Raw genomic sequence first — 27,943 nt, forward strand, 5'->3', positions numbered from 1 at the left:
AAAGTCATTTGCAAAGTTCTTCTGTGGCTGTAAATTCCCAGCTATGTTTTCAATTTCTGCTTCTTTTAACTGTTCTGAAAAGTCAGAACGACATTTGTTTTGTATGCCACCCTAGCTTTTATTTGCATAACATGTATACTGCAACAGAATAAGGGAACTGGATGTCTCTCAAGTGATATTTTTGTTTGAAGAGGGTACAATGAAATGACAATGCAATTAAAAGATTATATAATTCTTCTTACTTTGTGGTTTGTTTCTTTGTGTGTGTATGTGTGTTTGGGTTTTTATTTATTTCATTTTTGTTTTTTTTTTAAACTTGATGACCTTTATCTCAAGTCTGAAGAAAGTCCTATTTTAGTAGCATATAGATGTGCAAAAACACACTGATAGTTGTGAACCAACTTGCAGTAGTGAAGAACCTATAAACCTGCAAAAAAAAAAAAAAGGCAGATACACACAATAAGTTCTCTGCTCATTTGTTTAGTTTTTATTTCTAAATGGCCAGAAGGCATAGTATTTAATTTTTCTTCATTTTATTAACTAAAATGTAAAGTTAGTTTAACAGTAAAGTTTATGATATTCCTCTGCAGGCTTGGCTCTAAATGGAAAAAGTGTTTGAATGTTTACTTAAGAGCTTGAAAGTGTTACACTAGCTTATTATAATAGGATATACTTTCCCTAGTACTTTTAATAACAATAATAAAACCAAAATCATAACAAAAAATATACTACTAATGTGACCTAAATGCCAAGAATATGTAACTCTGTATCTAACATGTTTTGGCATGAAAAGGCCTGTTTTACTCTTGATCTAGAAGTAATATTCTCTTCATATTAAAAAGTGGAACTATAAAGGCATATTGAGGTCATCTGGTCTATTTGTGACATTAAATTGATTTATTTAAAAAATTACAGGTACATTTTTCTAAAATCATCTGTGGGAACAGAAATCACAGAAATGAAAGCGCTCATCAGTCCTAGGAGAGGTGGCAAATTGAGTTTATTTTTAGGCAGCACCTGTTTTAAAAACAAGCACTCCTCGTGTCGGGGCGGGGGGTACGTAATGGAGAGAAGGCTTCTGATTTTTGCGTGGGGTTGAAAATAGCTCCGGGAGGGAATGAATCCCTTCCCTCCGGAGCCATCCCTCGGGAAAAGCTGAGGGGAGGCTGTGCTGCAGGGCTATGGCAGCCCCGGGGTCGGGCCTGCTGTGGTGCGCTGTGCCGGGGTGCCAGGTGCCACCGGGAATGTCACCGCTGCCACTGGGCCATGCCACCGCTGCCACCGGGAATGTCACCGCTGCCACCGGGAATGTCACCGCTGCCACCGGGCCATGCCACCGCTGCCACTCTGGGGTGCTTGTGCAGGGCAGGGTTCGCCTCAGCCACGGCTTCTGCCGGCCTGCCGGAGCAGTGAGGAGCCGGCAGCAGGATGGGCGCCACAGCACTGCTGTCAGGTGACATCACGACTATCGTGACAGGCTGACGTCAGGCGGTGACATAACTCCCGTGGCGCCATGACGTCATGCATGACATCATGGCAATCGAGAAACGGTGACATCACGCAGCGACACCCCGCCGGGGGCGGGGGCCGAACTGCCCCGTCACTGCGGTCCTTCAGCGCCCTGCCTTATATAGTGGTCAGTAAGATCCACCCCCAAGCGCGATTGGCTGAGCTTCTCCGGCGGGAGCTGCGATTGGCCGGGGCGGCTGTCAGTCAGGGGCGGCGCCGTGCGGAGCGCCGGGAGGCCATTGTGGCTGGGGCAGCGGGAGGCGGCGGCTGGGGCCGGTCCCGCCGCGTCCGACCCAGGTGAGGGGGCGGCCGCGAGGGGCGTGCTGGGGCGGCGGGGCCGGGGCGGGACGAGCCCTGCGCCGGACGGAGCGCTCGGCTCGTCCCGCGGCGCGGGCAGAGCCGGGGCGCCCCGCGGGCCGCTGCCCGGGCCCGGGCGCGCTGCAGGGACGCGGGGCAGCGGCAGGGCCGGGCCCTTCCTCCTGCGGCCGATCCCCGCCTTCCCCGAGCCGCAGGCCCGGCCCCGCGGGGCCGCCTCTGCCCGTCCTGCTGCCCCGTCCTCCGTGCCGTGCCCGGCTCGGCGGCCCCGGAGCCCCGTCCCGGAGCGCAGCAGCGCCGAGCGCCGCGGGTCCCGCGGCCGCGGCCAGCCCGGGCTCTCTGCAGCCGTAGCGATTTCTTAGCAGAAGTTTTAGGAAAGATGCGGGAAGAATCTTCCTGCTCGCTTCCTACATGAACGGCGAAATTGCTTGCAGCACATGCATGTTTAAACTTTTTCTCTCTTTACACCAGCTTGCCCTGGCAGAGTTCTGAGATCCTTTCAGTGCGTCTGTGTGTAATAGCTGAATGCTATTCACTGTAACAGGTAGTGGTGAAATCTTCGTTTGGCCAGTAGTAATGTGGGCTGCTTAAAGAAAAAGGTCTACTTTCCAAGAGTTTTCAGTTGCAAACTGTCTCTGAACTGCTGTAATCCTTGGGGGTTACCCAGCTAGTGCTTTGTTACACTTTCGTTCTAAAGAGTCAGTAGAGGAATGAGGTCTAGCTCACTGTGATTTTGTAGTTGGACTATTTCCTTTTGATATATACTGCTGTAAAAATTAAAAAAAAACCCTTGATGCTATTGGGTGATAAAACTTAAAAGGGCACACCTGAATTAGAAATGCTTTAGCAAAGGTCAATAAGAGAATGGGGGGAGATTTTTCCATATGTTTTCATAAATACACGTGTGTGTGTATATCTATTCATTGTGAATATTGTCAGCAGTAGAATTTTAGCTTGAGGCTTAAAAATCCAGGCAAGCTTCATGTTGTTCTTGTGTTTTGTTGTCAGTATAACATTTCTGTAACCAAAACAGCCCTGGGAATGTGTGCCCAGTCTGTTTCATAAACTTTTGACTTGAAGATATCCAGAGTACAAATCTGGTTAATAATAAATTGCCATTTTAATAAATACATTTTAGGGAAGTATCTGTTTAATGCAGGATGCATTCTGTAATGCAGTTGCTTCCAGCTTCTAAAGATTTCTCACTGCAATTGTGTATAAGCCTACTACTGGCAGGTTTGGTGTGTTGGTTATTTTTCTAGAAGGAGAATAACAGGTAAATACTAAGAAACTTATTTGACAGATATACTTCTTATTTGCACAGCAGGAAATCTATTTTTATTTGTGGGTCTTGCCCCCAGAATGGATTGTCTGAAGTGCTGTGAACAGCTACAATTGCATGGCAGCTAATTTTACAGTAGTGGGTACGTCTGAAGTAATATATGTCCTGATGCATTCCAGCCAACTTGAAGCCTGAGTGAAAGTCAAGACTCATGGAGAGCTGCTTTGCAAAGAGAATTGTAAATGTGTTCAAATACATAAAACTTGAGTGTTCTGATATCCCATTTCTCTCTTTGGGGCTTTTCTAAGGAGCTTATGCTCATCTCCAAGTGATTTTTGCAAGGTGGCTTTGTGCAGACAGTGATTCTTAAAGGGAAGAGTTTTTCAGGATCAGGATAATTTTGTTTTCCCATATTTCTTTGTCCCTGTTACAGAAATTTTTTTCATTAATTCCTGAAGAGGTACAGCATTGTTCTTGTGTAGCTAAGAAGTTGATATCCTGTAACTTGGTATCTGTACTTTTTTGGTTTTGTCTCTTAAGTCCTTGCAGAGGAGGATCTTGACCTTCCAGCTGTACTTTTCTTACAATATTGAAGATTCAGTGAAAATACCATAGGTGCCTAGGAACTATTAATCAAAACACTTGGTACCTCAGAGTGCATAGCTGTGGAGTAATGAAAAGGGTTGGAAGGAAGGGTGTGATGTACCAGGAAAGTCTGGGAGCTGCCCTTGAGGCATCCTGTGGTCTCATGTTAGTGCTAGCTGGCTGTGGAGCTGCATCTGACTGCCTCTAATATTATTGTGTAGGAGATACTGTTTTCTTCCTCCTTCTCCCTGTGACAGAGCAGAAAGTTGGTAGCCCACATTCTCCCTTTGCTGATCCTTTCTCCTCTGCTTTTTTCCTAAAGCTTCTAAGAGGAAATGTCAGGTAAACTGACTGTCTAAATTATTGCCGGAGATGACCCAGTTGAATGTCTGCCTCTTAAAATGCTGCAGAGATTTTGAGAAACTAGAAGGTAAAAGGGACTCTAGACATTTCTTGAGAATCTCTTAAAACTATTACAGTTTGGTTTAAACTCAGTCTTTATTAGGTCTTGGAGGTCTTCCTCGTATTTTACTGCAGATTCCTTGAGTTCATCAGCTCACTTAAAACATGGAAAAGATGCTGCTGCCTCCTACATGCACTGAGGAAGACAGAAATCCTAATTTTTGAAGGAACTAAGTGTTATTTGTGTGGCTTTGTGCCCTTCTAGGGTGGGTGTCTGGGTTGTCCTCGAGGCTTTTCTGTTTTGCATTGGCTCACAGATACTCGGTGGGGCCAGTGAAGAGAGCTCTTCCAGTAACCAAAGCAGACAGCACAGAGCACAGATGCTCCGGGGGAAGGGGCTGCTTGCATTTCCTGTTTTAAGGAACAAGTTTCAAGTGATTTGCCTGTGCAAATCACTCTGGGCTCTAATGGCACTATCTGTCATAGTGAATGCAAAATTATGAAGGGGAGAATTTGTTAGAGAGCTCTTCAGCAATTACTGAGGTAATTTACTTGTAAGGTTTGGAAGAGGGATGGACACCCAGGAAAACTGTTGGTCTGTGCTCTTGTTACTGTAGCACTTCAGAGCTAAAGAGGTTGAGTCCATTACTGTACTCTCTGATGTAATTACTTACCTCTTACTCATTCTTGACAGATTAATTTAACTTACACTATTGTGGCAGGAAAGTCTTTTCTACACTGTAGCACAAAAGTCTTATTCTGTAGTACTACAAGGACCACAAAGTCTTATTCTGTAGTACAACAAGGACTCTGACTGATAGTGCAGGGTGTTGTGGTGTGTATAAATTGGGAAGGAGAATGTGTTGCCATAGGTCTGGATCAGGGAAGGGTTGCCTGGCAGAGCCCTCCTTGAAATTTCTTACTGAACAAGGCTGGCAGGGATGTTGGAGAAATTGCAGCAGGCACAGGGATTTGGGGGGCAGTTTTGTTTGAAACTTGTTTTGCTATTTTAATAAAGTCTTTTATTAAAACCCCATTTCCCTCTGTCCATGGACTCCATGGATGTCGGTTGTCACTTTTATCTGTATTCTCAGTGTTTGAATAACATACTTTTTGATTTTTTTTCCTGTAATGCAGAAATTAGTATAGTCCTAGCACAGAGCAGTAGTTCTAAGTTATGGAGTTGCCTTCAAGGAGTAGAGAGTTGTATTTGGGTGGTTTTGTTTTTAGTGTTGTTTACTTAGATGCTTTTTGTTTGAGGGATTAGAGTAGGAACACACATTCCCTTTAAGCTGTGAAAGCTGTAATTGCTGTCTGTCTACAAGTATATTTCATTAGTAGTGGTAATGCACAAAACTGAAAATGTTTGTTTATGAATGAATGTTTAATGGTGTGCTGTTGAAAAATTCATATGTATTAAAATATGTATAATATTTCCCATCTTGTCTGCATGAAATTAGTGAGATATTGAACATTTGTTTTCTTTCTTTTTCTTTAAGATCTTGAAAACTTTGCCAGGTCCCTGAGAGAGAAAACTACATGACACTACACCATGACTGACAGTAAATGTGATAGTCAGTTTTACAGTGTTCAAGTTGCAGATTCAACATTCACTGTACTAAAACGTTACCAGCAATTGAAGCCCATAGGATCAGGGGCACAGGGCATTGTTTGGTAAGTAATAATTACTCTATTTAAATATTAAAAGCTATAAATATAAAGCAAAGTTTGCATGTATTTCTGATAGAGGTACCAGAACATAAAACACTGATAACAAATTCTCTTGTTACAGGGTTATGGACTAAATAAATTCTAAACCAATTGCTTCCTATAGTTCATGTGCAAACCTCTTTTTTTTTGTTCTGTTTTTAGGGAAAATTAATATTTGAATAACTGCATAAATTAGAATGGTAAACAAATTTCTTCCTTTCTCATTAATCACTTTTTTTCTCTTTCTAGTTCTCCCATTGCCCTTGTAGTTTTGACATTGCAGTGTAAGGTATTACAGTGATGAGAGATTCTGGGTTTTACTCGTTTCTTCATCATGGCCCCCTTTCTTCCCCCTCTTTTATTCCCAATCACTCCTGTCCATTTCTAGGAGCCATCAATGCAGTGCCTTGCCATTAACTGGCAGGATGAGGCAAATCAGTGTCATTGTCACTCCATGGATTAACCAGAAAGGGATGCTGTGTGAGGGGCTGGGCTGGCCTGCTCTCCCTTGGTGTGTCACCCCAGCTTTGTGTCCAGCCTCCACTGGCCCAGGACGTGGGAGTCTTTAGGCTGATCCTGAACCTTAGTCTCTTGTATGGCACCACACCTCTGGGCCAGCTAAAGGTAAACACTTTCAAATGTTTTTTAGACTGCAGCAATCCATTCTGCACAATTTAGTGCCAGCCCATATTTTGTTGGGCAAAACTTACTTGGTAACAGCAGAAATGTTTATTGATGTGGGTTTTCATTCCATAAACAGGGGAGCAAACAGATGTACTCAGGGACTCTGTGATACTGACTTCATCACAACACATGGTGGGCTGTTCATGCTCTGAATTCCAGGCTGCAGTTTGTCTTCATCTATAAAATCTGCAGAATAAGTGTGATGACTCATGTGCTGTGAACAGCTCCTTAACAACACCTGCCCATGTCTTCTTGGCCTTTTCATAATCATAATAAGTTATATAAGTAGGGAAAGAGTGCATTTCTGTGAGACCATGCATTTATTTTAAAAATTTTTATCTACCCCTCTTTCCCTGCTGATCGGTGACAAGCAGTCAAAATGAGAACACCATATTTCATTCTTTTTCAGTGGGTTGAGTGATGAGGGGGTCCTAGATCTTGGTCATATAGGATTTGGGAAAGATTTAGTATAGTACTGACATTCTCTAGGTGTTGGTGTTATCAGAGCTATGCTTGGTTGAGATGGCGTCCAGGAATTTGGGTGCTTCAAAGTGTTTCTCCTTTCAGTAGAAGCAGAGCATTTTTAAGCCAAATTACTTGGTCTGGATCTCTGCTTCAGAATTAAATGCAAGTAGTGATAAGGTCATCGTGTTGGGAGGAAGAAGAAATTAGTTGATTTATTGACTTCTTTTAAACTACTTGATTTATGGAACAGCAGAGTGAAACATTGCATGAATTTTCATCTTCATGTCAAATAGCTCAAATTGAACAAGGTGCAACAGCTTAGTTTCTCCTAAAATCTTTATGCAAGGGAAAGATACATTTTACTTCCCAGTTTTTTGTAGAAAAATCATTGTAAGATGAGTGCTATCCTGCTATGTTTGGCTGAAAAAAATGTCACAACATTAGGGTAACACACAGATGTGATAGCTCTTTTATCATCCCATGTTTAATATAAAAAATAGGAAAAGTTTTTCTGTGGTTTTCTGTCTAGATTTAATTTATTTTATGAGGAATTCTTAATACAACCTGTGTCACTTTAGCTAGGAGAGGTCTAAATTTATGCTTTTTTTCTCATTATATTAGTGGGATACTCCATTGGTATTGCTCCATGTAATTTTAACTGTGATACTAAAATGTTGCAAAATAAGTAGTTTTAAAAATATATATACTTAGGGAAAATGGTAAATGAGAGCTCTAGGAAAATGAAAAAGTAACTCAGTTTTTATGTTGAGGATATTTCTAGCTCACACAGAACACAGGCCAGGAGAGAAACTGGATATACCTTTTGTATTTTATGTACAAAGTACACATACTTAACGGACTGCACTTTGTTCCGAAGTATTAGTACATCTAAAGTCTGGTAATCCATTTTGGACTGAATCAAAATAACTTTTGTCTTTAACTTCCTGACATCTTTTTTTTCCCTTTTTGTCCTTGGTTTCCTAAATCTTCTAGTCAATCTCCAAAATAAGAGATTTAGGTGGAGTTCTTCATATTTGCTAAGACTGAGGCTTGTCATACATCTGATTTATCAGATCACAGAGGGACACTTCCCCTAAAATTATTCCTCTGTCTGCTGCTGCCCTGTGATTTACAGCTAATTCATGCAGACCCTGATGGTTACTGATTTGATACTAATTCACAGGTATAGCCATTAAGATATGGAAGTCATTAAACATTAAAGGCATTAACGTATAACATTTAATTTACATGTAACATCTTTTGGGTGAATACTGAAATATCAGTGCTTTCATGTTTGGGAGGAAAACAATTTCTCCAACTGTCTGGCCAGTTGCTTTTCTCCCACTCTGAGTTTCCTTTTGCACAGGCATAAAGGGTTTAAATCAGAGACTTACTGTAACATTCAGCAATGACTTGTGCACTACACAGAAGTAAGCTGAAATAAATGGTAGCAGGTCTTCAGTGTAAGTGGCATGGTTGTTCAAACTGGGAGGCATGTCCCAAGAAAACACATCTCCTGGGTGCGCCCTGCTTTGTGGTGGTATTGCTTTTTTCCAGGAGGGAAAACAGTGACTTCATGCTAGGAAACTTGATATAATTTGAGTATTGTACTCACAGAGAAGCTGTACTTTTTGTTAGAATACTGTAGTGTGATGGCCCTTTTAAGTCTGGTGTCACATATAACTTGATGAGATAGGAAAGGATCTCACAAAGAGCTTAAATGTGCTTGGAAAAAATGTGAATGAGAATTCTTTCCTACCCTATGAAAGTAACATTAAATGGAAATAGGGTAATGTGGGAATCCTTATTTAAAACTGTTTATAGACTGGAACTTCTGAGTATCACGTGCTAGGAATTCACATATATTTTGCCAAATAGTCTGTGTTACTAATGAAGACTATTCCCACTTTAGTCTTGTCTTGTTTATACAGAACTTTAGCTTTAGATTCTTTCAGCTATTAAAGTAAGTGTAACTTTGACCTCAAACTGCAGAGGGAAGGAAGAAACACAAGTGAAAAACAGAGTAAATTTAATGGTCATGGTCACTTTTAAACTCTTGTATTCCTCTCTTCAGTCTGAGTTTTCCTTATTTCTCAATTCAATGCATTTTTTTCCATCCAGCAGATAATGAATGCAATTTTCTGCTAGGCACTATATTTTTTTATCATTGCAAACTATCCACATACAGGAGAATATTGATCCCATGATCACATCATGGAGATGTGGTTGTGACTCTTCTTTAGCTAAAAGAAATTTCTGCTGTAAATACTAAATGATTGTCAGTCAGCAAAGTGTCCAAAAAATACTCCAAATATACAGATTAGGCTGCAATGCTTCTTGATTTTTAAACAAGCCTAAAATATTTTTAGATCTTGCAATTTTGGTTTTGAGTCTCAAGTCAGCAGTTTCAAGCTTGAAAACAAAAAGGAGAGCAGGAAGACTTTGATGAATGTCAGTGCTTCTGTTTGACTTACTTGTATTTATTAAAGATTGTGTAGTTTTTAAAGGATGTTTCTTTTCTGAATTAAAATCAGGTGTAGTACCAACAAGCTAGTGGGTATACTTTGTCTTAAATCTTGATTTCTTTCCTTCCTTACTCTGCCTCTCTTTTGCCCCCTCCTCTCCCTTAAACAGACTTCAACTTGTTTGTCTTTGAACACTTGTAGTGCTGCATTTGATACAGTGCTGGGAATCAATGTTGCTGTGAAGAAGCTGAGTCGTCCTTTTCAGAACCAAACCCACGCCAAAAGGGCCTACAGAGAGCTCGTTCTTCTAAAGTGCGTCAATCACAAAAATGTGAGTTGGGCTTTGTGTTCTCTCCTTACTCTGCCTTATCAAAAAAGCTCAGGGTTTGCTCTCTCACTTGCTGTTAGTAACCACAGGAATGGAAATAGAGATGGGCTGGAAAGATTTGCTGTGGGCAATGCAGTTCTCCACAATGTATGGCTCAGTTTTTGGGTGAGCTGCTTGGGGTCTGAAGTACCGAGGGGAGGAGGTCCTGCTGCCATCAGTGTCTGTTAGAGACCAGGCCTTGCTGGGTTGCATTTGTCCTTTTAAGCTACGTGCAGCAAAGCCTGTTTGACACTGGGGTGGGTTGTGGGTTTGACCATTGTAACTCTTCTGAGTTTAGGCAAGATTTTATTAAATACAGTGTTTAACTGCTGAGGTTTTCAGGGCTACAGCACTGCCTACAAAATGCTATGGACAATACTTGTGAATTTTGAAATCTTTAAACTCTCTAAAGTGAGCCATGATGTCAATACTTCATTATTCAAATACAAGAATATCAGAATTTATCTGACTGCTGTGTGCTAGTATTAACATGAACTAGAAACATTGCTGGTCATTGGAGTTCTGCAGTCAAATCTCAAACTTCCTGCAATTAGCTTTTCAGGTTTGTTTTTAAGTAAGCTTTTGGTGAGGCCCAAATGTAGCAGAATAAAAGCAAGGTGGTTATTAAAGATGGCAGTAGAGCAATTTTAGCAGTTCTGGAAATAGTACATCATAATCTAAGTTTAATGGGATGGCGTGGGGCACCTCTGTGCATGTGGTGTTGGACAACCTTGGTTAAAATTCCTTGCACAGCATATGATTTAAAATAAGAGATTATTATTTGTGGGGAAAAATGGGATATATTTCAGACACTGGGGAGGGAGCTAGAAGGTGACATATAACTTAAAAAAAAGAAAGTAATTTTGTCCTGTCTTGATTCCCATGGCACACATGCTGCAGTTTGGAACTATTTCTGAATTGGCAGTTTTTCAGCATATGCGATTTAAGTGCAGCCAAGTAACATTCAAATTGTGTATATAGTAACAGTGTGCACTTTATTTTGCATAGTAACTTCTGCAGTGTTAGGGGTTTTATATGAATTAAAGCAGAAGTTTCTTCTAATGTTTTGGTTTTTATTTTATAGATTATTAGTTTATTAAATGTATTTACACCACAGAAGTCACTAGAAGAATTTCAGGATGTGTAAGTACTAGATTTTTTTTTCATTTTCTCTGAGAAATACTGGCGTAAGCACTAGAGATGGATTTCCAGTATCCTACAGGCTTCATGCTTTGAAAATCAAGAGTAGCTAAAAGCTGAAGTGGGCACTGAAAAAGGGATATTTACCTTTTGTTCATCAGTCTGCCATACTTTGCTTGCACATGCATCTGGTTTATCATCTCCATGGATCACCTCAGGATAGTAACTTGGTTTGGATAACGTGAGAGCAATTTTTTACTGTACCAGTCACATCAGCACAACAGTATTTTGGCCTCAGTTCAGAACTGAGTATGTTTCCTTTTTATTCAAGCATTATCTATTGGTTTAGAAAGGATTCAGGGCCATTTGGCTGGTGGGATATCTCTAGGTTCCAGTGAATGGGCTGTTGAAGTTTGTGAATGGGCTGCTTGGGTAAATGAGGAAGTGTTTGTTTGAAGAGGGTAAGTAGATGACAAATGAAAATTATTTTATGATTATTAGTTTTCACTGTGGTTATCCTAATTTTCTTATTTTTTAGAGTAAAATACAGTGAAAGAGCATTTATGTTGCAATATCGCAATCTCTACATCAATTCACTCAGTTTTTCATGATGCATAAGGATAGAATTATTCTCTGTATTGCTGTTGATAAAACTAGTGGATTTTTAATATTTTGTGATTGAATATTCAACACTTTATTTTTAATAGATATAGATAATTTTTCTTTGTAATTGTGATAATGCATGAGGTTTTTTTATAATTTTTTTGACACTTAGGTTAGCAAAGGTGATTTTTCTTAAATATCTCATATGCTAAACTTAAACCTATGAAAAATAAGATTTGAGTTTTCTTAATACTTTCTTTTTTGTGCTTTAGATATTTGGTTATGGAGCTGATGGATGCAAATTTGTGCCAGGTTATTCATATGGAGTTGGATCATGAAAGAATGTCTTATCTTCTTTACCAAATGCTATGTGGGATCAAGCATCTCCACTCAGCTGGTATCATCCACAGAGTAGGTAGTAGTAGATCATTAACAATACTCTTTATGAAATATATACAGTTTTTATGAAATATGGAGGAAGGGAGGGGGTTGTATAAATAAGCATATACACCAGGGCAGGAAAATGCACTTGTTAGTAAAGTGAATTTTTGTCTTATCCTGATTGTGGAGGGGGTTGTGTGGGTATTATTCTGTATGTTAATTCTTCCTTAACTGAAGTAATTTCTTGTTAGGATTTGAAACCCAGCAACATAGTAGTAAAATCAGATTGCACACTAAAAATCCTTGATTTTGGGCTGGCAAGAACAGCATGTACTAACTTCATGATGACTCCATATGTAGTAACACGGTACTACAGAGCACCAGAGGTTATCCTGGGAATGGGATACAAAGAGAATGGTAAGCTGCTGGAGTAATGCTTTAAATCTTCTGCCTAAAGTATCTCTCTCGGAACATAACTGCTTTAAAAAGAGGAGGGAGGGTTGCTTTCCCCCTGTCAAGTTTGTTGTTAAAGTATTCTAATCATGCTATTGGAAATTAAAATTATTACAGTGTAATTTTTTTGTTGAAAATATGATAGTTTTCTGTATGCTTTTCTTCATTTAACATTAACTATTCCCTCTCCCCTGCTATAGTTATATATTGTCATATATTCACCATTATCTTTTTGCTATGTTTTTTATTCTCAGAAAAACTGTTGATACACTGATGGTGGCTGGTATTAAAAAAATCCAAACAAAAAAATCAATATATGAATAATAAACCCTTTAATCAACGTAATTTTATTCTGAAACACCTTCTTTTTGCAGTGTGTCCCCTTTTGCCTCTCTGATTATGAAAATACATTGCAGATCCCTACCATAAACCATGCCTGATATTCTCTTAAGTCTGTTTGGTGCTCAAAGAGGGTGGGTGTTACATTATTAAAACCAACACAGCTGTAATATATTGAACACTGAGCCAACAAACTTGCTGCCAAGGATTGTCCTTGTGTTATTGGGGATTTTACCTGCTGACTTTTACTAGCACAGGACTTGTATGCTCTTTATCACAAAGGCTTGTGGATGCCATGATTTTGAGAATCTGTAATTTTGTGTGTGTAAAAGAAGGGATTTGTGGCATCTTGCTGGGCCCTTGATAATGATAAAAACACTTTATTTAGTGCAGAAGGCAGCTTGTTGTACAGTAAGTGCTGATGTGGAGCAGAGCTTCAAAAAGATTATTCTGGTTGGGACAAAAATAAATTATCTGCAGGACTGTAGGAATACAGTGTGAGCTTTCAAACAAATAATTGTGGTATTTAAAAAAAATCTCTTTAATCTTTTGTCCTTGTTGCACCTAACATATGATAGTGGATATCTGGTCTGTTGGGTGCATTATGGCAGAAATGGTCCTCCATAAAGTCCTGTTCCCAGGAAGAGATTGTATCCTTCTTCATGGTGGTTTCACAGTGTAAACACTGACTATGTTTTACAAAATACAAAATTCAGGAACAGTCAGTTGGTGTTGATATGATTGAAAATTCATGTGAACAGTTTGGTTTTCCACATTGTGTTTTACTGTAGATGCAGATGGTTTTGTTTGTTTTCCTCACATTTGTTCATGATACTCCATAATTTGATCATTTCACTTTTATTTTCAGTTGATATCTGGTCAGTTGGGTGCATCATGGGAGAATTGGTGAAAGGTTGTGTGATATTCCAAGGCACTGATCGTATCCTTCCCTAGTCATCCCTGAGTCCCATTCCACTTCCAACAGAAACACAATTATTTAGATCTGTATAAAAGCACAAACAATATTTTTAATAATGTTTTACTAGATCCACTGTACTCTTTGAAATTAGTGTCATTAACCAAGTTGTTGAGCTTTCAATTTTATTTTCTTAGTAGACTATATTTCATGTATTTTATAGTGGTTGAATCCAATGTGTTACAAGCTTCAGCTTTTGTAGTTTAAAAGACAGATACTGCTAGGTTTGAAAAATAGAAAATAACTGGTTTTTTACTCTTGTTCTTTGTACATAAGTGTTTTAAGCAAAAGCCTACAAAGTTACTCCTTTAATATGCATGGGTTTTGCTTATTATTTGTTTGAACAGTAGACTAATTTTTTTTTATTGCACAATTTTTTGAGTTTTAATCAGATTTTTTTTCTTATTTATTAGGGCTTGCTGGGCAAAAGTGACCTGATGGCAAGCACACTGCATGAGATGTTTTTTTTTGTTATTATTTAACAGAAAAAGCAAAACTTCCTGGATGTTCCTTTTTTTCCCATTTTATGAAAATTTTATTTTGGACTGACTTCTTCTATAAGACAGTTGCTCTTCCATTTCTCCTTCCAATATTTTTCACCAAGATTTCATAGAACCATAATCTCAGAACAATTTGGGTTGTAAGGTGCCTTAAAAGCTATCTTATTCCAACCCTCCCTACATATTCCACTATCCCAGGTTCTTCAAACCCCATCCAGCCTGGCCTTGAACCCTTCCAGGGATGGGGCAGCCCCAGCTTCTCTGGGCAGCCTGTCTTCATAATTGTGCTCCAAGGTTTTGAAGCCAATATAATGCTTTTGCTCATCAGCAAGGAGCAACCACCACTAAAACATCAGGTGCCTGTTCACAGATACTTGTGTATCTTATAGAGGATAATTTCCAGTTTTAATACTAGATTTCATGACACTAATCTTCAACAGTTGATCATACATTATTTAGTAGTAAAATGATTAAAAGTTAAACAAGTATCTTTTTTTTCTACCTTTCTTCCTTTCTATATTTATTATTTTAACTTTTGAAGCCTTCAGACCAACCTAACACAATTCTTCATGGATGTTATGTGTCTTTCACCTGCATGTTGTTAGCATCTTGATTTATTCATGAATAAATGAAGGAAATTTTGTTCAAGCTTTTTGAATATACAAATTATCATTTGTGATTCTCTCAGGGCCCCTGAAGCTCTACCAGTCTATGTTTCAAGGAGTCTCCTCCCCTGACAGGGAAGTGCATAGCTTTGCTTACAGGGATTTTTGCTTCTTGTAAGAGTTTCAGTTCTCTTTAATGTGAGATACTGACAATTGTTTGTGTTGTTGAGGCCTTTCCTGGGTGATCACTGGGTGGGTCAGGTTGTCACCTTAAGCTTCAGGATTGTCTTGGCAGGGTGGTTTATGGGCAGTGCTGCTGTGCATGGCCATGAAGCATTCCTTTTGTTGATGGTGTTTGGGGTTTCTTTTGTTTGGTTGCTTTTTTTTAATTTAAATTTTAAGATGTCTTAGTATTCAGGCATTTAGAGGAGGGTGCCAAGTCCAGCATATTGCCCAATGCTTGTCCTTGACTATCTTCAGGAAAATCTGCTCCTAGATTCAGTAAATTGTATTTTCCCAGACGGGGTATGAGAATTTCTGGGATACTTGCAGCAGTGTTCTGGGTGGAATGAGAGGCTCTGTGTTGCCAGGGTGATGGATGCACAGAACCTGCTCCTGACTGTGCTGGGGAAGCCTGAGTTACTGCCAGCTCCTGTTGGAAATGAGAAGTGGAGAAAAACCAGGGAATACAGGCACCTAAGGTGACATAGTGGAAAAGCCTGTCAGCAGCCATGTGTTTTTGGTGTTCTTTCTGCCCATATGGAGAAGAAAACGGATGGCCTGACCAATGCAAAAAGCATGAGGGATATTTGTGCTTTCCTGGGAAAAGTCATGCTTTTTTATGGTTGTAGGAAGGATTCTTGTTTTCAGCTTCTCTTCTTGCAGAGTCCCAAAAGGCAAATAGACTTGGCATGGATTAAATGCCTGGTTCCTTCTGACCCTGAAGCCTCTAGAATGGGGAGAGTGGCTTTGTGTGAAGGCTGCCAGGTCAGTCACAGAGCTTACTCTGCCTGCTTTATACTGAAATCCCACTTGGGTTTCTGATAAGAGGCTTATTTTAAATCTGTCCTATATTGAGAATTTTTTTGACTTTCACCATCTGTAAAGCATTTTAAAACTGAGATACTGGTTTTTGCCTGTTTTTATCTCTAAAGTGGGATGGGTCATTAAGTTTTCTGCCCTTTCCTGCAATCTTCTGAGGCCTCAATAAACTGGACTTTGATTTTCTGACTAACCAAGCTGCTGTTTCTTAAAGGAAAAGCATCTTCTTGAATCTAGATTGGTGGAGCTCTCACATAAATCAGTTTCTCAGCTAGAAACAAAATTTCCTGTTGTATGTTAATTTTCTCTTTGTCTGTGCTTTGTTTTAGCATGACAGTTAACAATGTCAGTTCTGAATTTTGATTTTAGTATAGCTTTTCCATTGGAATGCATTTAATAAGCAAATAAAATTTTCAATCTTTGTATCAGAAGTCTAAAGTCTTAGCATGGAGCAGTGACTATTCATATATTCATAATTGTATTCTAGGCACACTAACTGAAATAGAAGCACCTCAGTGTTTTTTAAATACATCTTTAATTCAAAGTACAGCATGTTTGTTGTTTAGTTGCATAGTCTGTCTGTAAGAAAGGATAGGTTGAAGTGCTAGATGGTGAATTCAGCTATGAATTTTTTTGCAAGGTCAATGGATAGGCTCTGCTGGAATTGCATATTCTTTTTATCAGGAAAAACTAGCAGGTATAGATCTGAGTTGACTTAAGTGTTAGGAATATTAATGCAGTGTCTCCTGAGTGTGATAAATGAGCTTTGTTTCCCTAGCTGGGCTGGTTTAGAGCAGGCTCTGGTATCTCTGTAACGAGTGTCACCATGGCTGGGGAAAATGCCTTCACTTGAGAGGGGGAGAAGGGACAGTCCTGAGGAAACATGAGGCCAAATTTCAATTTGTGGCTTGTAAATACTATTCTTACGAAACATTTGAATTTTGAATTATAAGAACAGAATTATCTGTGAGTATAGCATGATGGTTGATACACTTAAACAAAAGAACTTGCTATAGAACCTTCTGGAATATGGATTTCCTGTTCAGAACTCCTCTGGGCCTTTTCTGAAGTTGAAAAAGAAATCAACCCCACCCAAACACCAGCCAAGAAAAGCCCCAAACCATCCAACTACACCCCTGCAAAATGCTCCAACTCAAAGTTTCATTTCCTTAGGAGACAGGTACAAAGCTCCTTACTTCAGGTGGGATGCATTTGTGCTTTACGTTTTTTTTGTGCATTTTTCTCTACTTTCAAGAATCTTCAGTGTTCGTGATGTTACATTGCACTTCAGAAGATTCCACAGCAGCCTTTCTTTTCTGACCTTAGAATAGTTTTCTGTGGATACAAGTACCAAATAAAGCTTCTTTTGGATTCTAGAAAAATATTATAATTAGAAAAAGATACTTAAGCATAATGCATTGTGCAGCACTTCCAGCCTGTCCTTCAGAACACACTGACACAAAAATAAGGCTCAGATTTTGTAGCTTTTTGCATGGCAGCTCAGAATACTGCTGATGCTGCAGTCAAGTTCATCTTTGTGTCCTCTGTTCAAGTTCCTGTTAACTTCTCCGATTTTTAAGTGGTATTTTTTTAGAATGCAGACTTCAAATTCTTCAGCTGATTTTCCTAAAGATATGGTGCAGATATTGATCAATGGAATAAAGTTATTGAACAACTAGGAACACCATCAGCAGACTTCATGAAGAAACTGCAGCCGACAGTGAGGAATTATGTAGAAAACAGGCCAAAATATCCCGGTATTAAGTTTGAAGAGCTCTTCCCAGACTGGATATTTCCATCAGAATCTGATCGGGACAAGTTAAAAAGTAAGGCGAGTTTTTTCTCTCTTTTTTTCCTATGAAGTTAATTTAAAATGTGTGCAGCACACTTAATTTAAAGCCTAATGAAAATATTTATTGCAGTAGATGTCAACATTAAAAGCTTCATACCTTCTGTTTCTTTCATTTATGATAAGTTCTCAGATCTTCATAGTAGTTACTAAATATTCCTTCTCTGTCTCAGGATTCTATTTAATTATCTTAATTTTAATCCATTGAATAATGTTTGTCATTTAGTGTTCTCCAAAAGTAATACTTTTTATTGAGATTGTTGATCATCTTGTTCTAAGTGCATACAGCCTATGTGAGTTATACTTTAGATAATTACTGAGAAAATTAAAAGAAAAAACAAAACAACAATCTATATTATTATATTCTGTAGAACAGAAGTGAATATTTGCAGTGCATGCCCTGTGTTTCCAGTATTTATTTCCTGTGTCAGACATTAAACTCTACAGCTCTTTTACATGTGTGTTCTTTTCACCTTTACTTTCTAGCCAGCCAAGCTAGAGATTTATTGTCAAAAATGCTTGTAGTAGATCCAGACAAGAGAATTTCTGTAGATGAAGCCTTACGTCATCCTTATATTACTGTCTGGTATGATCCAGCTGAAGCAGAAGCTGTAAGTTTGCAATTAAAATAAATTTTTAAGATTCCAATTCTATAACTCTAAAAATAGTCTCAATTTTAGTCAAGAGCATGCTTTGAACTCACTGGCTAGCAGGAGCCACGCAGAAAACCTTCAGGTGAGCATTGGGGCAGAATCACCTGAAGGACAGCTGCTGGTGGGGAGCTGATATAATTCTGAAAGTGGTTGTTAATACTTTGTTTTATTTACAGAAAGAGGTGCCTATGTGGTGGCAGTCCTGGGCTTTTAAAACAGGGTCTTGCTCTAAGGCCCTGTAAAGCCTTACAATGAATTTCATTTTGGTTGATGCTTTTAAACAACCTTTCAGTGTGAGGCAGGACTTAAAAGCAGATTCTGGAGTTGTAAAATGAATGTGTCTTTGAAGTATAGGGAATAAACTGCCAACAGTGAAGGTAAAAATGCTAAAAAAGTTGTCATTTTTAGATTTTTTTAGTTAAGATTGGATGTGCTAACCTGATGTATAGGCATTATAGACTTTTCTTTTCTTTGTAGCCTCCACCTCAAATCTATGATGCACAGCTGGAAGAAAGAGAACATGCAATTGAGGAATGGAAAGGTAAGGAGTGAGCATGACAAATTACATTTATTGTAGTATCTTGTGTTATTAGTGAGTGGCTGCAGTGTGTGCTGGGTTGTGTAACAGACTATTCCACATAAGTAGTACTGCCTGTGGCAACAGGAAAGGAAATCAGTGATGGAAACATGCTGTGTGTGCAGTGAATACATACCTAGGTGTGTGAATACTCATATATACATGAAGTCTGTTCAACAAAATGCTGCAGTTTTCTTTTTTCCTTCCCTTTTTGTTCTTAAGTGCCTATAACCTATAGAGCTTTTTCCTTGATAGAGAGTTCTCTGAAAAAGAAACATGCCTCTTCTCAGTATGCATTGTTTAAGCCATATCTCTTGACAATATTTACTACTTCATTTGTTCTAGAAATCTTAAATAGCAGGAGAGTCCTTTGGTGTAGTTTTTTTTCCTCTAATCTCATTGCTTATTTATTGACCAAATAGATTAAACTGTTGACTTAAACAAAAGAATAAACAGCACTGTGGTATTAAAATCAATTTCACCTTACAGTTCTAGTCAAAACCATTGAATGGTGAGGCAGTTAAAATTTTAACATCTGCTATCACAAGACCAAGGGTAATAGGCATCTTTTATGACTACTTTGAAAGCTGCTTGGTTTTGTAAAACAGCATTATAAACTTGAGATATTGATTCTGGCTGATCTATATGTATGTTGTCCTTAGGGCATGTCTGCACAGGTAGGTAGGCTTCAAATCATCTTTGATTACTGCAAGGTGGAAAAGTAAAATGGATCCACTAAATGTAATTGAATGCGTTTGTAAACATTGTTACTCAGAATTGAAGAGTCCTGAATCTATTTAGATATTGCTATCTAAGTTACATTAAGACTATGGGTACACACGCAAGCTTCTGTGATTTAAGTTACAGCTCTGGATTTTTCTGGGTGTTGTTCAGGTGACTGTATCTTTAGTTGTCCTTGACTAGTAAATGAGGGTTTTCATAAAATATTTTAATTGTTTGATCTTCTTCAAACTATCCAGACTTTCCTCAATGCACCCATGGAGATGGTTCTTCAAGAATAAAAAATTGTGTATAATTTTGTTATCAAAGTAAAATTTCCAGAGAGGTTTACATAAAATCAGATTTTGAATCCAAATTTGGTTTTTATTTTTTTTTAAAGTTAACATTAGTGCACTGTAGGTATACATAAAATTTTGAGGTGAGATATTTGTTATTTTTAAGTGGACAGCTGTGCTATTTATATGATATGTTGATTTTGGTACAGTCCTTATGTCTTTCTGTGATGCTTGAGAAAATCTGTGTAATTCTCTTACCATTGCTGTAGGCAAGATGACAAATCAATACTTCTACAGTTCTACTTCCAGACTGATCCTTAACCATTTCCTTGTACCTTGATGCAAATGCGAATTACTTACAAAATCCCCTGTGATCTTACAGTGCTTTTCTGTCTCATTTTTCTTTTGTCCCACTGTTCTCTTGTAAGAATTAATATACAAAGAAGTTATGGATTGGGAAGAAAGGAGCAAGAATGGTGTGGTAAAAGATCAGCCCTCAGGTTAGTCATTGTTTCAGTAGTTCTGTAACTGTCACACGTAGTGCTGTGAATGAATGAAGAAATCTGCTCAGTAATCCAGGTAGGCAAAGCTTTTGTTGTTTGGGACTCTTGAGACTGATCTGTCTTTGGAGATCCATGTGCTCTGCTTTTTAATTGGTTCTGAACTTGGTCTTGCATGTCCCACACCCTGAGCTGCTTTATCCTAAAGGGCTCAGTCATCAAATGAAATTATCAGCACCAGTGAGCTCACCTGGAGCTCAGGTAACTGTGCTGAGTGCTCAGCATCAACCCCTTTCCTTAGGGCTAAACAGCTTTAGGGCTCCCTTAGGATACTTAACAGTGCTAAGTGTTTGTGCCCATGATTTAATCCGTGTGTTTGCTGCTGTTCTCACAGCTCAGTAATCAGAATATTGTACTGTCTTTTATTAACTATATATGTTCGATTTCATGACACTCAAGTCATTATTCACACTATGCATTGTTAGTCTTTTCTTCCTTTCCTCCACAGAGGGGAAAAAAGTAAAAATCTCTTTAAAGGTCACCTTGGCTTTTGAGTGCTAGGGCCCTTAGTGCTTGCTTTTCTCCTTTTTTATTAATTCCTTGATTTTTCTAAGGATCTCTGTGGGGAAAGTGCTGCTCACAGCCCAGAAGAGTGATTATTTGTGACTGTAATATTGTCTTGCCTCAGATTTTATTATGTTTGGTTTTCTTAGCACAGATGCAGCAGTGAATAGCAACACCAGTCCTTCCCAGTCATCATCTATCAATGACATTTCATCCATGTCAACAGAGCAAACATTGGCCTCAGACACAGACAGCAGCCTGGATGCCTTGACAGGACCCCTCGAAGGATGTCGATGATCAGCTGTGATTGCAGACTTGACTTTGGAAAAGAACTCTACTTTCCATTGGGCCTGAATTGCTTGTAAGTTAATGGAACCAAGTAGAAAAACTCCATGTTCTGCATGTTCTGCTAAAGTAATGCCTGTTGTTATTTTTACTCAGTTGTTATGAAATTGCCTGCTTAATGTTGTAGAATGGAAGCAAATCAATGTCTAAAGAACAAAAAAAAAAATTTAGACACTATTAGAGGCTTTTCTTTGTTTCAGCCTATTTCAGGTGAGCAGTTATAATAGACTTTTAGCCAATAACTCCTCTTAAGTGGCTTCATCAATCTCCAGTCCCAGCTGGCAGGCTTCTGTGACACAGTGGTTGTTTACATTTAGTACAGTATTGCTCATCAGCAGGTTTTTTGAATGTATAGTCCCTATGAAGTTTGTTTTACTGTGTGACTGTGGCAGTTTGATTTATTTAACAACCAGAGTGTTGTGTGTGTGAGCTCACATGTGGAATGCTCTCAGTACTATGTTTAAAGGGCAGTTTTTCTTCCACATAGCACTTTTTTTCTTTTACTCAAACCCCTTATCTTCACTTTTCAGTAAGTCTCTCTTCTTGTAGAAGAGATAAACATGAAGTTTAAGGCATAAAGCCATTACTTTGTATTTCACCTGAGTGTCTTTTCCAGTCTTTTAAATGTGGACAGAAGATACAATGGCTTAAATAAATACTGAGGAAGGATGAGTGACTTTTCTGTGAAGCAGTGCCTGTTTAGAAGGAGACTGTGCTAAAATGTTCTGTATTTTCTAGCTTGTGATACTCATCCTTTAACAGAGATGAACAGAAATTTTTTCTGTGATGCTCTTCATTCACTGCAAGCTCAGATAAAATGAGAGATGACTTGGAGATACTTGCAGCCTCAAAAAGCTGCATAAATATTTTCCATTTTTTTTAATGGGTCCATTCTATCTAGTGAGTAAGTAAAGAAATAACAGTACAGTTGTTCTGAGTCACTTGTAAATTAAGCATTTAGGTAACAGCTCAGCTCTATTCTCACCTTAGGAAAGTCTGTTTGTAGTGAGAAGAAAGACAATGTTTAATACAAATTTTCTAAATGCAATGTCAGACAAGAGGAGGAGATTATTTGCTGTTTCCATACAGATTTATCAATACAGTTTTTAGAATCAGATAATACAAAATTGCCTGTTACATTGTACAATCTGTTGAATTAGAAAATGCATTTGCAGTAGGGTAGGGCTTAAATTGCTTTGTAACACACACTTGTGACTTGGTGCACGTTCACTTTGGAGTGCACAGGTGTGAAGTTTGCTACAGGATCTCATGTGTGCATGTGTGTGAGTGACCTATAGAACTGATAGAGTAATAGACATGTACAAGATGAGGTAAAACACCACTTTCTTAAAGGCACTATATTTAGCTGTTGATCAGATCCTCTTGTCTTGAATATATAAATAGAACCTGTAAAATACACTGGCCTAGAGAGCCACTGACATTACTGACATACTTCTCATGTAAAACACAATTGTCCATTGTTCCAGGCCTTATGACTTGAAAGGCAGCACTTTCTCCTTATGCAAACTACTTTTTTATTAAAATTTTGCCCCTTTTTAATAGCTTAATTTGCTGTAGTAAAAAATACCAAGATTTTAGTGTCCCAGAAGATTTAAAAAAATTAACAAAGTAGATTATGTTAATTTCAGAATTGTATTCTGGCATATCTGATTTTTAAAATCATCTTAAATTGAATTGCAAGATATTTGGGGCTTTTGTTTTTTCTTACTGTTTGGTTTTCAACCTATGGATAGTTTACTTTTATCTTTAGATACTGACGGTATATGTGAAATATTTTTCCTGCATTCTTGTCACTGGAAACAGTTAAAAATACCTATTTACCATATAGCAGAAAAGTACACTTTGCTGTTCTTCGCTTTTTTTAGTCCATGTGCAAATTAAAATAGCTGAAAACACCTATTCACAATGACCAATTAGTGATTCATTATGGAAGTCATCTGCTGAATTTCATTTTTTCAAGACTTTTACATTTTTCAGCTGAAGTTGCACTGTGCTATGTTCATTTTAACAGTTTCTGCTTTAGAAGACTTAAATATTTATTTCTTTTTCCCTATGTGATTTGAAATCTCACAGAATTGAATTTTTCCTGTTGAACTTGGGCTGCTCAGCACAACGGAGGGTTGGACCAGATGACTTCCAGGTCTATTCCAACCTAAATTATTCTGTGATTCAAATTGTCTTTTAATGTTTTTAACAAAACTGTCCTGTCTTCATGACTTGAACTGGTATCTGTCCTTCTCCTAGTACATACTGTTAGCTTGAACATACACTCTTGGAACAAGAAAAGAAACCCCAACCTTGAGATTAAATGAGTTTATTTGTAAATCTTGTAGGAAAAGCTGTCTCATACCTAATTTTTTTGATGTCTTTTTGCTATGGCATACATTGAAGCTTAATTACAGAATGCCTTCAGAGCATGCATGAAATGCTGTGAATATTGTCGATTTGGACTCCAGTTTAATTGAAAACCATGGTGCAAATGCACATATGCAGACAGTACCCACCAGACCCAGCCAGGTGCACGCTGCAGTTCCATCCCAGTGTGCTCATGTGGGCCCTCCATGCGCTGCATGCAGCTTCTCCCCCTGGCACTGCTCCTGACTGCAGGGGAAGTTCAGTGCCAGGTTTGTGACATGGTTGTAAATGCCACGAGAACCTCCTCCCTGATGGAAAACAAAATCCAATGTAACTTGACAGAGGTTTAAAAATTAAGAGAGTTTGGTGTGCAATGTAATCGCTTTTATTCCTAATACTAAAATTATGTATGTAAAGTGATGCAGTTGACCGTGTTTTTGCACTTTGGCATTTATAAATATTTATATGTATTTAAAGATTAAGAATATTTGTGTGTATACATATATATCAAGAAAACAGCTCAGTTTTGTAAACATGAATGTTACTTTCCTTTGAGAGACTTTGTATAGCCTTGACACTACTGCAGCATACATAGACAATTTATGAACTATGACTAAAATAAATAGTGGTCAACATAGGTACAATCTGTAATCTTAACTGCTCACCTGAAAAAGAAAGGGATCTTTGGCTGTCAATAGATACTTTACCAGAAATGGTTAAACATCTGAACACTGAGTAGCTGAATGGCATTGCAGAAATGGAGTATATTTTAAACAGTTCATTTCATCTGTGCTCATATCATTTTTCCTCAAAAAAGCCTTTGGAAAGAGAAGCTTGGCATTTTGCAATCTGGGTAAGCAGCCTGTAAATGTACTTTGAGGAAATACTGTGATATGACAAGTCTAGGTCTTTATGGAAAAAGACAAGAAATGAATGTCAAAATTAAGGCTTTGTCTGCATGGATCATACAAATTAAACCAGTCTTAGGACTGGAAACTACAGTTTGCAAACAGCCTTTGAAGTTTTGTAACGTTTCCAGCAAGGGCTTGCATTTTCTTGTCAAAATAATGAAAAAATCGACTAGAAATTAACTAGTTGGTTGGAGAGTTTCAAAAGCTGTTAGGAACCAGAGGGCTCTTGAAAGAGGTTTTGTCTTTTTTTACATCCTAACAGAGCGTATGTGTTTACTCCAAATTAATTAAAAGAAAAAAAAAAAGTTATTCCATATGTTTAATTTTTCTTTCTTAAAGGAAGGACCTTAAATGCTAAATTGCTTTCCTTAAAATTAGAATTTTATGAATGAAGTAGGGTTTAGCTATTCCAAACACAGCTGACGTATGGAGTCTCCCTGCAGCTGGGAATGGGCTGGGAGGTCACAGCTCCAGGTGCACACAGACCTTTGTGGTCCCTGGGGAGTGTGGGTTCAGCCTTGCAGAGTGTTTGGGTGAGTGCTGAACTGCATTTTGTCTGCGTGTTCTACGTGTGGCATGGATTCTAGCAGGGCTTGATGCTAAACCTAGGGAGGTCATATTCTGGGAACCAGATTCTTTCCTGGGATGCGTGTTGTGTCATTCCTGCTCAAAACTGGTTTTGATCCAGGGACACCTGCATCCAGATGCAGAATTTGGACTTGAGTTCTATAATGAATCTAGTGTTTTCTTCGCTTTTCCAGAGTGTCTTGAATTATTTTTTTTTAACATGTTGAAATATGACAAAAAATTGTATTCTGGTTCATTATTTTACATATTTTAGATTGTTTTTACATGAATGATGTTCTAAAACCTTCTTACACAAGCTGTCAAATCAGTTTTGGTTTTTGCCCACTCTGCATGCTAAAATAATGTCTGGGGCTAAAATAATGTTTTAAGTAAACCATCTTTTCTCATGTTAGATTTGGAGGAAATTAGAGAGATAATGTTTTTTTCTGTTTGTGTTTTATAAAATGATTATTTTTGCAGCTAAAATTTCAGTTGTTGGACTTCAATCCCACAGTGTTGCTTTGTGGATATAAATTTCCTGGGTCCGCTATTTCAAATGTATATAACAAGTCCGGTATAAAATTAAACTAATAAAATGCACTCTTCTGCAATTTGTTATTGAAAACATGGCAAATCATTTCGGTCCAAGAATTCATAACAAAATAGAGAAAATACATTTAACTATATAAGTTTATTCAGTGATGCTGCTGCTTATTTTTTTAAAAGGTGCTTGCAGTTTTGCACAAAAGAAATCAACTTTATTAATTGCTGGGTTTGAAGCACTTTAGGATTCTTCTAAATACAACCATATATGGTGTGAAAAGGAATGACATAACATGCTTACTGTATTTAAATTTTGGTTGTAGCCTTTGCTATTCTGACAGATTTGATCAGCATGTTTAAACCTATTTTCAGAGATTAGAAATCAGAAACCTTTTGGGGGCTGAAATTTAACACATGGTAAGAGATCATTTGAAAAATACCTTCTGAGTGGGTGACTTGATTGGCAATGTCCTGGCCGTCTATTAAAGACACAGTGATGTCTGTTCCTGGAGCAAGGGCAGCTCGCTGTGAGCACTGGGATTCATTTTTAAACAAAAAAACTTTTCTTAACTCTTGGCTATGCATCATGAAGGTGTTTGTGCTGTGGTGAGGCCAGGACAGCTCTGTGGGACTCCCCTGCAGCAGATGCTCACACGGTCCCTGCTCTGCAGTGCTCCAAACACCAAACCCCTGGTGTTTGTGGGATGTGCTGGAGCAAATCCTGTGTTTCTTTCCCTGGTGGGCAGTAGCTCAGCACTCCAGAGGCTCCTTAGGATAACAGAAGCAGGGGAGGAAGGAGTCAGCTGCACAGAGTGTTTGGTGCTGGCTGCCTGAAGCAGAGGTTGTGTTTGTTGCTGATCACAGAGCTCCTTATACCCCTGAGCATGTGCTGTTGTCTTGTCTTCTAATGGGGAAAACCTTTTTTTTGAAAACCCAAGTGTGTCACGTTTTCTATGAATTCAGATGCTTAAAATTGGTGCTAATTTTTTAAAAGAAAATGTAACAGATGGTTAGCACTGTATTTGTCTGTTTTTGATACCTATATTTTCTTAACTGGTAGCAAGCTAAACTTTATAAAATGACTAATGTGCATTTTCAGCTTCATCAGATTCCCAGATTTTCCTGAAGTAAAATGTTTAAACTTCCATCGTAGCTACTGCTTCTTTGGAGCCATTGCTTTCAGGTGTTTTATACACTAATCAAATGAACACAATTAGAGCAGACAGCAATACCTAACTATCCCTTTCTTTAAATCACAACGTGGTTCCCCAGGTGGTTTTAGCAGTTTAAGATGCCTAATTAAGAGCAAATTAGAGATACCTGTGTGCAGTAAACTCAGTATATTGAAGCCTTACCTGGTTGTTAAGATAATTTATAAAGATTATACAAATGTTCATCTATTTTAAAGAGGGAATAACAAGCAGAAATAATTAACTGTTTTCATACAAATTAAATGTAAATTCCAGAAAATATATTATTTAATATATTACAGAACACGGGCTACTAAAGAGTGTAATAGGTTCATTAAGTGATTAGTTATGAAATCCAGTTTTATCCAATGACTCAAAATAAACCCCCTCCAAAATGTAGTTCTTTGAGATTTTCTTTTGAATGCCTTCAAGTTTAACTCCCCTCAGAATCAGTTTTTGGTTTGGTGTCCTCTTTCCTACCTTCTGTTTACCAAAAGTCACCAAAAGTAGCATCAAGCCCTATCACTTGTTACAGTGTTCTGGTTTTATGGCCTTAACATTAGTTCTAGTCTGGTCTATAATTTCAGAAGAAAGATGTGCTTTGAAGTCTAACTATAGATACATGTGGCCTCTTCTGCCTATGGAATTAGGCTTTGATTGTCATATCTCATTCTCAATGCTTGTGCAATAGGAACATATTCCTCTCAATGCAGTGGCTGTTTTGTCTGATGCTGGACTTTGGTTTCAGGATGACTAGAAAGTTTGTTTTAGGTTTGTTTGGTTTGTGGTTTTTTGGTTTTTTGTTTGTTTTTTTTTAATGGACAGCAGTCATGCTTCATTGGCTTTTTGGACTGATACTCTTTAGGAAACTAGAATTTCATAAGGAAAACTGTCAATAACTAGTTCTGTAGTTCTAGTTAAAGCCTTGTTCTGAAGCTTTTGGTTGTTTATTTTTTTTTCTTTCCAAAACCTTTATTGTAAAACAGTACTAAAGCCACTGTAAAATTACAAATAAATATGTATACATAAA

The 27,943-nt window shown here is 38.2% G+C and overlaps 1 protein-coding gene across 5 annotated transcripts; it reads left to right on the forward strand.

The window, feature by feature from the left end:
* Nucleotides 1-1,681: 1,681 nt before the first annotated feature.
* MAPK9 (mitogen-activated protein kinase 9) lies at nucleotides 1,682-27,943 on the forward strand. Of its 5 annotated transcripts, none has more exons than XM_021552276.3 (12): nucleotides 1,682-1,806; nucleotides 5,593-5,767; nucleotides 9,619-9,748; nucleotides 10,869-10,927; nucleotides 11,800-11,938; nucleotides 12,160-12,325; nucleotides 13,279-13,350; nucleotides 17,466-17,648; nucleotides 18,158-18,282; nucleotides 18,802-18,865; nucleotides 20,346-20,417; nucleotides 21,136-27,943. In XM_021552276.3, the coding sequence occupies exons 2-12, from the start codon at nucleotides 5,646-5,648 to the stop codon at nucleotides 21,276-21,278; spliced, it is 1,275 nt and encodes a 424-aa protein (XP_021407951.1). In that variant the 5' UTR covers nucleotides 1,682-1,806; nucleotides 5,593-5,645; the 3' UTR covers nucleotides 21,279-27,943. The 5 variants fall into 5 exon arrangements, with proteins under 5 accessions (XP_021407951.1, XP_021407952.1, XP_021407953.1 ...); XM_021552277.3 differs by lacking the exon at nucleotides 13,279-13,350 and adding an exon at nucleotides 13,569-13,640; XM_021552278.3 differs by having other exon boundaries at nucleotides 21,131-21,250.

This window comes from Lonchura striata, chromosome 15, assembly GCF_046129695.1.
Source record: "Lonchura striata isolate bLonStr1 chromosome 15, bLonStr1.mat, whole genome shotgun sequence".
Taxonomy (NCBI): domain Eukaryota; kingdom Metazoa; phylum Chordata; class Aves; order Passeriformes; family Estrildidae; genus Lonchura; species Lonchura striata.

Coding starts and splice junctions, on each gene's coding strand:
- MAPK9 (XM_021552276.3), top strand. CDS start 5,646: ATGACTGACAGTAAATGTGATAGTCAGTTTTACAGTGTTCAAGTTGCA. Junction 9,749..10,868: donor AGTGCGTCAATCACAAAAAT/GTGAGTTGGGCT, acceptor TTTATTTTATAG/ATTATTAGTTTATTAAATGT. Junction 13,351..17,465: donor CCTGTTCCCAGGAAGAGATT/GTATCCTTCTTC, acceptor GATATGGTGCAG/ATATTGATCAATGGAATAAA.